This window comes from Podarcis gaigeae (genome assembly GCF_964106915.1).
Source record: "Podarcis gaigeae genome assembly, chromosome: 2".
Classification (NCBI taxonomy): Eukaryota; Metazoa; Chordata; class Lepidosauria; order Squamata; family Lacertidae; genus Podarcis; species Podarcis gaigeae.
In genome coordinates this window covers 74,595,771-74,608,925 of record NC_139679.1, presented here as the reverse complement: position 1 = coordinate 74,608,925, position 13,155 = coordinate 74,595,771, and the positions used below count along the sequence as shown (strand labels likewise).

Sequence of the window (13,155 nt, the reverse complement as noted above, 5' to 3'; positions counted from 1 at the left end):
CTTTCTGCATTCTCAAAACTATATAACATGGTGTACCTGCAAAAAGCCACTGTAATTAACAATGTTTCCAGAGAACTGCCTATACTGCAGTGTGTATTTATGTGGCAGGAGTAGTCCAGGTCATTATGAAAGTGATTATGCATACCAACTTTGTACCTGCAACCTCACTTCCCTCCTGCTATTGCTTAAAAACCAGCTATGGTCATTCCAACACTTGTTCTGGCCCTCCCAATCAGATGAAGAACTTGAACTCATAACTCCAGCTCTGCCAAATGCTTTAATTCTTAAATCAGATTGAGGCATGAGGTCTAGAGCAGTGTTTCCCAACCTTGTGCCTCCAGATGTTTTTGGCCTACAACTCCCATCATCCCTAGCTAGCAAGACCAGTGGTCAGGGATGATGGGAGTTGTAGGCCAAAAACATCTGGAGGCACAAGGTTGGGAAACACTGGTCTAGAGGATGGAAACATGGTAACAGACCTATTCTGTGGTGGCTCCCTACTTGTGGAATGCTTTCCCTAGAGTCTCACTTGGTGCCTTCATTACATATTTAGGCACCAGGTAAAAACATTTTCCTTTAACTAGACCTTTGGCTGATTAATGTTCTATGTCCTTTTAATTGTGCTTGTGGGAGGAGGGTTTATTAGTTTCTTGTTCTTGTTTTTATTATGTGTTTTGTGTTCTCACAGCGGGTGGTGCTGTGGTCTAAACCACTGAGCCTAGGGCTTGCCGATCATAAGGTCGGCGGTTCGAATCCACAGGATGGGGTGAGCTCCCGTTGCTTGGTCCCAGCTCCCGCCCACCTAGCAGTTCGAAAGCACATCAAAATTCAAGTAGATAAATAGGTACCGCTTCGGCAGGAAGGTAAACGGCATTTCCGTGTGCTGCTCTGGTTCGCCAGAAGCAGCTTAGTCATGCTGGCCATATGACCCAGAAGCTGTCTGCAGACAAACGCCGGCTCCCTCTGCCTATAGAGCAAGATGAGCGCTGCAACCTCAGAGTTGTCCGTGACTGGACTTAATGATCAGGGGTCCCTTTACCTTTACCTTATTGTATTTTTATGTTGTGAACCACCCCACTATCTTTGGATAATAAATAAATAATAATACCTATCTGCTTAAAGGAGCTTGAAACAAAATTGGCTTGCAGACACTTTAAGCTACATATGCAGACTCTTCTGCATTGGTGTAACAACAGATGAACACTGGCAGATGACAGCAACACAGCTGAGATATTGAAGGCAGGTAACTTCATTTTTTGACCACAGCTACTACAAAACTTATCGAATAACTAGAATGAGCAGATTACAAATTACAAATAATAAGCCCTTATCACAAGGCCAAATCCCAAAAAAATTCCTCTGCCTCTATAAATGCTTTCAGGATAATACCTCAGCTTCAAAAATACACTGATGGTAGTGCCCAGTTAGAAGAGGCAGAAATTCAAATTTATATCATTTTAGCAACAATGGACCAGTCAAACTTGCTGCATTTGCAAAATAACCTCTAGTGGTGGAAGGAGGGGGGAAGAGTGCACAGGGTCTGGAAAAGAAGAGCAAAGACCATGTGCAAGAGAAACTAGTGCTGTCCCAATCAGCTACTGTCTTAAAAGTGTTTAGAAACTCTTTCCGTGCAAGTTTCAATCAAACATTGGTTGAAGATTAAGCATAATGGTCTTTTGCTTCCTGATTCCTTGACTTAACTATATTATTCCAGTAAGATAAAGAGATGCCAGAGATAGACACACACTTTTCACAGCAGGCAGGACTAATCTCTCTCTCTCTGTAAGTCCTTTGTATTTACAATACAAACAATGTGGTTAGTATGGAAGGTTATTCACGTGCCTTTGCTGCCTCCCCGACTCTCTTCTATATACAGATTCTTTTTGCTAAATGCGTTTCACCTTCTACTCTTGTGCAAGGAATCAAAAATATCCACAGCTGAGATCACACTTGAAAATATCACCGAGAGATGGTCTCTGATAAAGAAGGCAGGAACTGCAACAGAATACTGAGAACATTTATTTGAATGTTTTTGTTTAAAAGAAGGGAGATGTGCTACACTTAAGTGATGAAGTGATGAAGAAACCTTACGTTTCAAGGGATCCTTCAAAGGCCTCCAATAAAGTTTTTGAAGATGTGCTAGAGAGATTTTAAACTATTGAAATAGTTAGCGGTAGTTTTATAAGGGCTATGTTATTTATACTGCTCCATTTATTTATTTATGAAAAGTGGGAGGACGAACACATGAATACATTTACAAAGTGACCCTATATAGGTCTACTCAAACCTACGTCTTATGGCGTTAGGTGAGTCTTTCTCTCAGGCAAGTAAGTACAGGGCTACAGCTTTAAGTCATTAATTAAATATTGTAAACCCTAAGTTCAACCATGTCTCATCCTGTTCTGCCGGTATTTCAGTTTAGACACTGAAGACAGCATCTTCATTCCCCACGCATAATCTCTAGAAATGCCAAAGAGCTGCCATGTCCTCCTTCTGAGTGTTAGAATTATAAATAAAGTAAGTAACTAAGTACACCACACCACATCACACCAAAACCAACAGAGTAAAAGTCTTACTTTTGGGGGCTGCCACAATTATAGAATGCCCTCATCCTTGAACTATAATTGGCACCAACTTTGATGCATTTCTAGCACAATAGAAATCTCACTTATTCCAACAGAAGCAGCGTAAATGTAACAGATTAAATCTCAGGCTAGGGTCTGGGAGATCTCCATTCAAGTTCCCAGCCATGTCTGCTGCCCTTTGGAAGAAAGGAGGCCTGAAAATAGCATTTTAAAAATTAAAAAATATGAGAGGTTAATTGACTTGGCTAGATTTTCAAATGTTATTATTCCCGACTTCACTCTGGCATTATCTACTCCCTTTCAACATCATCATCATTCCTCCTCCTCCTCCTCCTTGGTTTTAACTACTATAAGGTACCCTCTCTTGCATTGCTCTGTGATGAAGGGCAGCTTAAAAATTATTTTTAATCTGCAAGTACCAGAAAAAGGGTAGGAAAAGCCAGAAGCAGACATTTCAGCATCTGAAATTACTTCAGATGGAATGACCTCTTGCTCACAATGGAATAACCAAAACTGGTTCAGCTAATAATTACTATTACCTGGAAAATGTGCTACACTGACAACTCCTCTATTTGCTCAGCCCTGTGTCCTTAGATCAATGCACTAGCAGAAAAACTCAACTGGTAGCTTCTCTGGCATACGTGCTTCTTCTAAGCTGTTGATCAGAAAATTACACAGGCTGTGCTAGTGTAACAGGAAGTGCTTATGCCACAAACAAGTGCACAACCCTATTTTTCTGGCAACGTTGTGGTTGGTTTTGAAGTTTTTTGTTTGTTTTTTAATCATGCTGTCAAAAGCCCAACTATAACGGATTGTTTCAACAGATGAATCCAGGTTTAGATACATTTTTCCTCTGTAAAGACAATATGCAAAATAAAGAGTGCTCTTTAGGGGTGTATGCAAAGGTCTGTGTATCCCCAATGGGGCATTTGATTTTCCCTGCCATAGCAGCCACATACACTGCATTGCAAATGGCTGTTGAAACTCAGTCGTTGCAAAAGTCTTCTAAAGAAAATTCAAGGCCCTGCTTGACACAATAGCTGTGCAATTTTCTGGATTGTGGCCAACATCAAAAGTCCGAAAAGAGAAGCTGAACACACACCCCCTACAAGAAAAAACCCCTCTTATATAAAGGTCTGGATAGTGACATGCAAGCTCTGTATTTTACTAAAACTGCCTGTAATATGTTCTTTTATGACAGCACCACTTCTCAGCACCTAGAGGACTAGGAAAATGAAAGAAATACAGTAGTATTCAGCCACCCATGGGAATACCCACTCCAAGATAATGAACCAATAAGCCAAATTGCTACTGTCTATGGTAATATTAGCATTTAAACACAGTGGAATATATAGATATATTTATAATAGTTTGCCTCTCTGATACTTGAGTAGACCATCTCTCCTTTCTGCTTTCAAAAGATTCTGCACCCTTTTCCAAGTATTTTCACTTTACACCTTCTTCTTGCAAGAGGCTTTGTGCTTTTCACGCAACAGGCAGAAATTCAGCAGGTGCAATATTTCCTACCCACCAAAAAATAAAGAAGCATAAATATATTCAGATAAACACAATCTTCAACTATAAAACATATTGGTTTAAAAGCATAACCCCCAAGTACAAAAATATAAATAATTCACTATACACAGTAATTAATAAAAATACAAAGCATCACATCTGTTTACAGGATCATGTCTGGTATGTAAGTTACAGCATATACAGTATGATCATAAAGGTAAATCACTGCAAGTTTACCACAAGGCTACTCAACTCATCCATTTCATGAGTGTGCACATTATTATTCTTAAGTAAATTCCTGTTCCTCATAGTGTACATTCCCAAAGTCTAAGATCTACTTCAGATCTAACATATCAGAAAATAGATTTTCCTGGTACTCAAGTAATGATTGTGTTAACAGTGATGCAAACAAGAAGCAGCTCTCCCTGAGACTTACCGTATGAGGGTTGTCATAGTAGAGAGCAATGGAGCACAGCCTTGGAGAGATGCTGCAGCTCTCCGTAAACAGCCTTCCAGAGTCACCATAAGGCCCCACCTGGAATTTATATGCCACAGTGATGCTGCCGAAGGGGGGCAAACCAGCACTCACAATCACTTCTGTGAAGAGCCCCGAATAAACAGCAAAACCAAAGAGTGTCAACAGCAGAAGCGCAACCAGTGCAGCAAACAATCCAATGAGCAGCCAGTCTGCCATGACTCCAGGTGCCTCACACTGCAGGAATCAACTAAGAACAAGAGAGGAGGACAAAAATTAGGTAATCATAACGCAGATGGATATTTCCTAGAGTAACAGATAAGTTTAGGGAAAGTTTTCCCAATGACTCAGATCCACACTGCAGACCTTTGCATTTGCAAGGCAGTGTTGTAATGGAATTGTTCATGTTTACAGGTCACTGCTGTACTGAAATTATCTGCCACTGCTGCTCAAGGGACACACTGCATAGAATAACATATTGTAAGTCACTTGTCTACAATGTACGCCTGTACTCCATGCAGCTGGGAAGCTCAATAAGGAGAATCTAAGTGATGTTTGAAATGCATATGTGCACCAATCCAGATGCCATAGGTCAGGTTTCCTCAACCTCGGCCCTCCAGATGTTTTTGGCCTACAACTCCCATGATCCCTAGCTAGCAGTACCAGTGGTCAGGGATGCTGGGAACTGTAGTCTCAAAACATCTGGAGGACCGAAGTTGAGGAAGCCTGGCACCAATCCAGATGGCCATGCACAGACAGTGGGTGTCAGATACATACACAATGTTTCTCTGACCCACAGAGTATTTCAAAAATACGTTTTTGGTCCCTTTCACTGAATCCCAGCTTTTATGTCAGAACTGCCTTGACCTTATCCAACATCACTGTTCATTCTTGGTCAGTGTGCAAAGTATCCAAAAATATTAGTATCCAAATAATGTGACCATCATTAATATGATCGCTTAGTCAATGGGAATAAAATGGAAGAGAAAACTTTCTTCCTACATATCCTCTGTAAGGTCAAAGATGGAGTGAGGGAGGAAGGTGAAGGAAAGGGTGCCAAAACTGGTTCAGCAACACTGAAGCCACTCTCACCAGAATAGTAAATGTATTGCACTGCTGGTTCATATGGCATGAACAGCTGCAGTAAAATGCAGTTGCTGGGAAAAAAGGCAGCATAAAATCAATCTGAGGATTCCCAGAAAAAAGGTCAGAAGTAGTGATTATCAAGTGGAGGTGAGTGTTGTGTGCCTTGCATGGAGGCAAAAACCAAGAATACCAGGCCAGGGGTGGGAGTGGGAGTAACATGGATTGACCCAAGTTGTTGTTTTTCCAAAATGGTCTTTATGAATCAGCTTTGATTTTTGAATTTAGATGTGGTCCTTTAACATAGAACCTACTTAGAAACAAATGAATTATACCTAAGCAACTGTTCGTTCTGTTTGGCAATTAATAAAAACCACATCTTAGTATAAACTGCAATGTGATCAGGCTACTATCCACCCTAGTGAGATCAGCAGAGAGCAAGGACAACTGTGGAAAAGAAATCTGATTTGCCCTTGAAAAATGTCACAGTTAATTTTATACTAGCATTTATGATATCTTACTGGAAAAATATGTGCTGCCCGAATCTCTTCCCTTGGACTCAAATTCAAGCAGCTTGAGATACTTTCTTACAGCTCCTGCAATGAACTTATTTGCTTCCCCATGAACTTAGCATTTGCATTTCTAAAAAAGATCGTTTCCAGTCTCTATCATTTTTGTGGAAAGACTATTAGACAGTATAGTTACTTATACCACAAAGCCTGTGATGCAAAAACTATGATTATGTAAAATGTTGAAGACTTTGAACTGATGCAGACCCGGAGTGTATTCAATATTTGCTTTAGACTATCTAATTGTTACTGGAACACAGCAGGCATCTGTTTGGTGATCCTGTCATTGTCTTTTAAACCAGTGGGTAATGGACCCTTGCTATGATGCATCTCAGTATACTACTCTTTTTCTCTTTAAATCGCCTTTGTCCTTTCCTCTTCTCACTTAAGGCTACTTGATAGCCTTAACATTTATTCAAAATGCTCCATGCACCAACATTATTAGTATTAATTGCATCCTTGTAGTTCACCAGATTTCCAGAATGGTTACCATTGCTCAGCAAACTGCCTACTCCTATTTAAGTGCATTTAACAATAAGTGAATTTGACCAGCTGATTCTTAAGCTGAAAATTCATTTCTGTATCTTATTGAACCACAAAGCAGGACATTTGTGATAAAAACATTATCTATTTCTTGTTTAAGACACAGAAATAAAGCTGACACTTGTCAATCTCTTTTCAGGAACCATATAATTGGAATCAAAGCCCACAATTTCCTCAAGCGAGATGCACTTTGTACAAACCTGAGAATCAGCAGTATAGGCAGCCTAGCAATAGCTCATTGTCTCTCCCAGGGATCTTTGATCCAGGATTTGTGCCTCTGAAAAAGAAGAAAATAAAGTCTGATTGAAGTGACCTACAGTATTTTCCCTAAATTGAAGTTTGGTAGGAGAGCACGATGGCCAGAAAACCTGCACTGCTTCCCCAATATGCACAAGGGGCACTGTGTCCAGAGTGGTTCCTAAACCTGTGGATCCTTTGCAATGCTAAGATAGAGAAGTGGAAAACAATTTTCAGGAGGCAAATTGGTGGATAGGCATTTAACTGTTTCACTGCCCACCAATTATCTCCCACAAGTGTCTAGTCCTTGTTAAACCTCTTTCCCAACAAAGTTCCAAAACCCCAAGTAATTCCAACTTGAAGAAACATTATATTAAATCCATGAATATTTCCATTGCGAGCACCATAAGATTTCATGATTTTCATTTAAACTCCCACCCCACCCCCACAGTGAAACTGTACATGGAGCCATGTACTCAAGTCCAAGGAATAAGATCTGTACCAAGGCAGGCTGGCTTTGGAGCATTAGCATGAACCAGGGATGAGTAAGATGCAACTCCAAATGCCCATCTGTGTTCAGGCCTCTATCTTCAGTGCACTGCTTTTAGAAGAGTGCATATCTGAATACACCTCCCAACACTTATCCTGTTGAAACTAAATAACGTAGTGTGGACAGATGGAATCACATTTAGTTATACAGTCAAGCAGAGCCATAGCTACGGGGGCGGGGGGATGCTAGCCTTTTTTTTCCCCCCTAGTTGAAGCCTCCAGAGGAGCGCCACTGAGGCTCCCAGTCTCTGTATGTGTGTGTACGCAAATGCGCTTCGGGGGTGCCAAACTGGGTATTAGACACGGGTGAAATAAAGCCGAGTTTCACGCCTGCAGCCAATTTATAGACATTGTTCCATATCAAGCAAGTGACATGCACAGAAAAGACCATTTCCACACACACACCTCCTCAGATACAGCAGAGTAAGGAGCATGCAAAGAAAGAAATGGGAAAACAAGGGGAAATCTGCCCTGCCTCTCCTTCTTCCTCCCAAGCAAACAAACAAAAAATGCCACATATGAGGCCCCACATTAGAACAAGAGTCCTCTGGATCAGACCAAACGCCTATCTAGTCTAGCATCCTGTTCCCTACAAAGACCAACCAGATGCCTCTGGAAAGATCAAGATCTGAACATTAAAATGTAACAATAAAAAGGTAGCACAACTATAAACACAAGCTGTGATTTCCCCCCCTAGGTCTACCCATTTCATAGTGCAATTACAATAGTTGCAAGCGACACCGTCAAAGTAAGGCTGCAATCTTACATGATATATACACTCAGGGGGTTCACTTCTCCACAAATATGCACAGAACTAATATGTATGTAAAACAATCTCATTTTCTTTTCTCTATCCAGTGGTTTCAGTAATTCAGAAACTTTTAATTCTGACAAGAAGTGAATGTGAAAATACTTAGCAACACTGAGGTTTTTGTTTTAACTTCTACATCAGTTTTTAAAAAGTTGTGGCTTTTTTGCACTGTGTATTTCCTGCAAAAAGAAAATGAGCACACACTAAATTCTCTACCATTCATAGCACAACTTTCTTTCAATAATTCCAGGAGGCTTACTTACACAGGATCCCACAAGCAACCCCCACTTCTAGGCACCACCCAACCTTAGATCTGCTTAGCTTCACCAGGATTGCTCCATCAGACCCTTACATTTTAATTTCTATGATGTAAGCCACTGTGGGTTGTCTTTGACAAGAATGGCAGGATACCATTTTAAATAAGCAAGTAAATAAGTTTAGTTTAAAGACAGCATACCAGTAATTTGAGTTGCAGTTTAATTCCAATCTGATCCTGTTCTGTACAATTGTCACTGTTTAACTAGGAATAGGTTCTGTATTCCCTTTTAATGGTGATAACAACAGCCAGTTCATCTCAGTTTAAACCCACATAAATGGATTTTAACCCTTCATGCTTTTATTTCTAATTCAGGGTGAAAAACCTAAGACACTGATAATATATTCCCTAGAAAAACCTGAGACACTGATAATATATTCCCTAGATACAACACATTATACACAAACAAAAGAGAGAGAGAGAACTTACTCTAGAGAACTGATATAATCAAGGCTCCTGAATTCAGCACTGTATGAAAAGCAGAAAATATCACCAAGTATTTAAGTTCAGTTGCTATTGTTAGCTACTGGAAAATAAACCTGCTACACAATTACATTCATCCCTCTTCTCATAGAGCTGTTTGGTTTCTTCCAGCTGATCCTGTTTATTTCAGCTGTATTCTACTTCCTGGTTCATGTGTACCAGCTTGATGAGATCACAGTGCTCGTGCACGCTCATAAAGCCAGCATGCACTTTTACAACAATTCCTTAAAGAACTAGGAATGGTTTAAGCAAAACATTTGGAACAGGATTTATTTAGAAGCATGTATGTCTATGTGTCATCATTGTGCTATGGGGCAGCATGATCAAGAGCCCAGAGTCTTGCATGGAAAACTCCACCTAGATGAACCATAATCCTCCATTTGTGACATCCATAGTGCTAATTGCCAAGACAGAAACAGATTGCTACAACTGCAAATAAAGACTAAACAACCAGTCAAATGAACCTTTGGGACTAGTCCACAATGTAATCAAAACAGCAGTACTGGTTATAAACCAGGTTATTAGCACTTGTCCACCCGGTTTTCCTAGCGAGCATAAACAGGGATTTTCCATTCAAATGTGATCTGTGAAAGCCAATGCAAGGCCCTAAATTACAGGATAAGAGGGGAGCTGGAACAGCATTTAAATCATGTTACATCAGCTAAGAAGACAGGAGTGCCTGGCGTGCTCTGGTCCATGGGGTCACGAAGAGTCGGACATGACTAATCGACTAAACAAACAACATCAGCTAAAGATTTCCAGCCTCTTCCCAAGTATCAATCCCCCTCAACTGCCCAATCAGTGAGGATGGGAGTACATTTCCGAGCACAATTCAAAGTGTTGGTGCTGACCTTTAAAGCTCTAAACGGCCTTGGCACAGTATACCTGAAAGAGCGTCTCCACCCCCATCGTTCTGCCCGGACACTGAGATCCAGCGCCAAGGGCCTTCTGGCAGTTGCCCTCACTGCGAGAAGTGAGGTTACAGGGAACCAGGCAGAGGGCCTGCTCAGTAGTGGCACCCGCCCTGTGGAATGCCCTCCCATCAGATGTCAAAGAGATAAACAACTATATGACATTTAGAAAACATCTGAAGGCAGCCCTGTAGCCCTGTTTAGGAAAGTTTTTAATGACTGATGTTTTAATGTATTTTTAATCTTTGTTGGAAGCTGCCCAGAGTGGCTGGGGAAACCGAGCCAGATGGGCGGGCTATAAATAATAAATAAATAAATAAATAAATAAATAATATCAATGGAGGCTCCCATCCTTGTCTTATAGCCAGGTGAAACACTCAGACTGTAAAGAAAAACTTTGAGCCCACATCCTTCCAAATAAAAAGTCCAGAATATGATGCAAGGAGCTGAAAAATATATTTAGTTTTAAAATGCTGAGAGAAGAAAAATCAGTTGTATTAATGATGGAGAGCAAATCTTGATTAAATTCAGAGGGATTTACTTCCAAGTAAACATGCTTAAGATTGGGACACATGGCTGCAATTCTATGCATACTTCCAAGTATGCAAACAAATAAAATATGAATTAATTAATGAAAATGCTAGGGTGGCAGTGAGGCAAGGATGTTAATTTCCTCACACACCCCAAGATTTGCTAGGTTTGCCATCTCTCTTTCAGTTGGGGGGGGGGTTTCTTGTGCCTTAGCTGTGCAACAAGCAAAAACTTAGCACCAAAAGCTGTACCTGGGATGCAGAGGCACTGAAGGTTACCACTTAAACTGTATTGAAGTTGTACTTGTTACAGTTACTTTGCATTATTCTTCTATGCTTTTAACCATCAAGGAATTGAGTTTCAAACTAGTTAGTGGGAGAAGAAAAAATGGGCAAACCTGAGAGCCTCATTTGCATGTTGTTTATTTCTTCCCTAGATTCCACTTTAAACAGAAATTAAAGGATTGTTTGGGCTGGTGCTTTTTGTTTGCTAAAGAAAACCCTCATCCTACAGTATGATCTACTCCCTTGAGAAAAAGGCATATTACTAATATTTACTGGACCAAATGAACACATGCGAAGCCTCCACTGGTCCAGGTGTGTTTCCCAAGATCTCTTATTATTGGGATCCAAACTATTTCCGTTTCCATTGCAATCCACCATACCCAGCTAGCGCCACATCCACATGGAGTGTTGGTTGCTTCCACTACAAATATATTCTAGCCGGTTTTGCATCTCCCCACTCCCCACCTTTCCAGATTACTTTTCCCGTTCAGAAACAGAAGCTGGCATGTTGTTTGTTTGTATATGTGTAGCAGGTGTTAGTCATAGGGTTCGATAGGGAGCGCACTCTCTCCTCCACTGGGATCCACGCAAGACAATCTCCACTAAGACACACGCTGTTCCAATGTCCTCCTATCTTCCATGGTGTCACTTGCCCCGCTCTCCACATCCATCTTCCTCATCAATCCACTGACTGGCAGCCTTCCCCCCCCCCCCACAAAAAAAACCTTCTGTGCCAAGGATCAGCCCCTTCCACTCCTCCTTCAAAGGTTTCCCCTCTCACCGCCCCCCACTCTTCCTCAGGATCTTCCAAGGGCCGTCTGCTAACATCGTAGGGATCCACTCTCGAGAATCCTCCTTCCCCCGCTCCGCCTCCCCCCAGCAGCAGCAATCTAATGCCGCCTATGCCACAGGAAACAGATTCCTTTGGGATCTCCTCCGGTTTTCGGCCCCCTCCTTTCTTACGCCTCCCCCCGCCCCCAGACCGCGGGATCCAGTGACCGGGATCTCCTCAGTTCCAAACACCACCTCCTCCCTGCGAGGCTCTCTCTGTTTCCCGCCCGCCCCCGCCCCCCCAACTCACACAGCAGCAGAAAGAGCGGAGCCGGCGCTGGGGACTCAACTGGCAGCTCCCGCCTCAGTCACGGGCTGAGGCTAAACCTCGGGGGCGCGCCTGGCTCGGCGGTTGGGAGGCGCGTCCTCGCCCCAATCCGGGAGCGCGCCGCGCCGAGCTCAGCCCCGCGGGATGGGGTGGAGCTCGACGTCGGCGGGAAGCCGCTGCCGCCAGTATGAGGGCAAGTGGCCTCAGCGCCACAGGGCGGGAAAGGGAAGCAGCCGCCGAGGAAGCGGCGGCGGCGGTTCAGGGTGGCTACGTCGCTGAGAGAGCGCTTCCTCCGCCTGTTTTTATTAAAGGAGGTTGTTTTATAGCAGCCGCCTCACCGTCACCGAGCACCTCGGCTGTACGTGAGGGGAAATGGGCCGCCGTCAAGTTGCCACTTTTATTTTTATTTTTTTACCTCACAGTCGCCCTTTACCTTTCAACCGCCTCAGACAGTAGGAAATTCAGCAGGTGTCGCCTTCCCACGTCTCTTCAGTTCTGCGCAAGGAAAAGCTTCGTTGGCTAATATATCCTCCTCTCAGGTAGCTGTTAAAAGAAGAGTAGGGGAGCCCTGACTAAGGAAAAGGCAGCTTTAAGCCTCTGGAGTCGTAACACACATCCTCAATCCAATTCAGAATACAGTAGCTACTGTACCATTAAGTTTTGAGCCGGAGTCCTTGGCTTAACAAGCAGCAATTCAGCAGGTTCAGCTTTACCCATCCCTGCCACCCTGTTGAACAGTGCTGCTGCACCTGTAGGATTTCTGCTTGCCATGAGGCTCTTCAGGAACTTTGCCAGGAAAAGAAGGTTTAGGCCTTATAGCAGAAGATTGAACCTAGCAGATAGCAAACTAGTCTGGGGAGAAGAGAACAAGTACATTCAGGGTTGGTTCTCGTGCCCAGGCAGTCTAGACACTGTGTCAGCCCTAGGCAATTGCTAATTTGTGTGCTTACATATTTGCAAATTTAAAACTGAATTGCTTGCCTAAGCTAAAATAGCCTATCCAGTTGGAGAGTTCGCTTACAACTTGCCCTGATCCACAACTTTGGATCAGTGTCAGTTCCTTTTTTTAAAAAAAATAATTTTTATTGAATGATTTTATGTTTCAAAAAACAATACAGCCATACAGTCAGTTTCTTAATTCACTTGGAAAATACCTAGCTCGTG

At 42.3% G+C, this 13,155-nt stretch overlaps 2 protein-coding genes across 10 annotated transcripts in view; one reads left to right on the top strand and one right to left on the bottom strand.

Annotated features, from left to right (window-relative positions):
* TEX264 (testis expressed 264, ER-phagy receptor) overlaps positions 1-12,087 on the bottom strand; it is a 166,338-nt gene extending 154,251 nt beyond the window's left edge. For 2 of the 5 annotated variants that reach the window (XM_083726651.1, XM_083726654.1), the window contains exons 1-3: positions 11,974-12,087; positions 6,971-7,047; positions 4,537-4,825 (exon numbers count right to left, since the gene is read on the bottom strand). In XM_083726651.1, coding sequence (XP_083582777.1) covers positions 4,537-4,794 — 258 coding nt within the window. In that variant the 5' untranslated portion in view covers positions 4,795-4,825; positions 6,971-7,047; positions 11,974-12,087. Of the gene's footprint in view, positions 1-4,536; positions 4,826-6,970; positions 7,048-9,112; positions 9,317-11,673; positions 11,749-11,973 lie in introns of those variants that run through there. The other 3 variants (XM_083726653.1, XM_083726655.1, XM_083726652.1) reach the window with 3 other exon arrangements.
* A 326-nt stretch (positions 12,088-12,413) lies between these two features.
* Positions 12,414-13,155, top strand: part of LOC310838792 (semaphorin-3D-like) — a 51,685-nt gene continuing 50,943 nt past the window's right edge. For 4 of the 5 annotated variants that reach the window (XM_083726532.1, XM_083726530.1, XM_083726533.1 and 1 more), the window contains exon 1: positions 12,429-12,530. The gene's annotated coding sequence lies outside the window, so the exon portion shown is untranslated. Of the gene's footprint in view, positions 12,531-13,155 lie in introns of all 5 variants that reach the window. The other variant, XM_083726531.1, reaches the window with a different exon arrangement.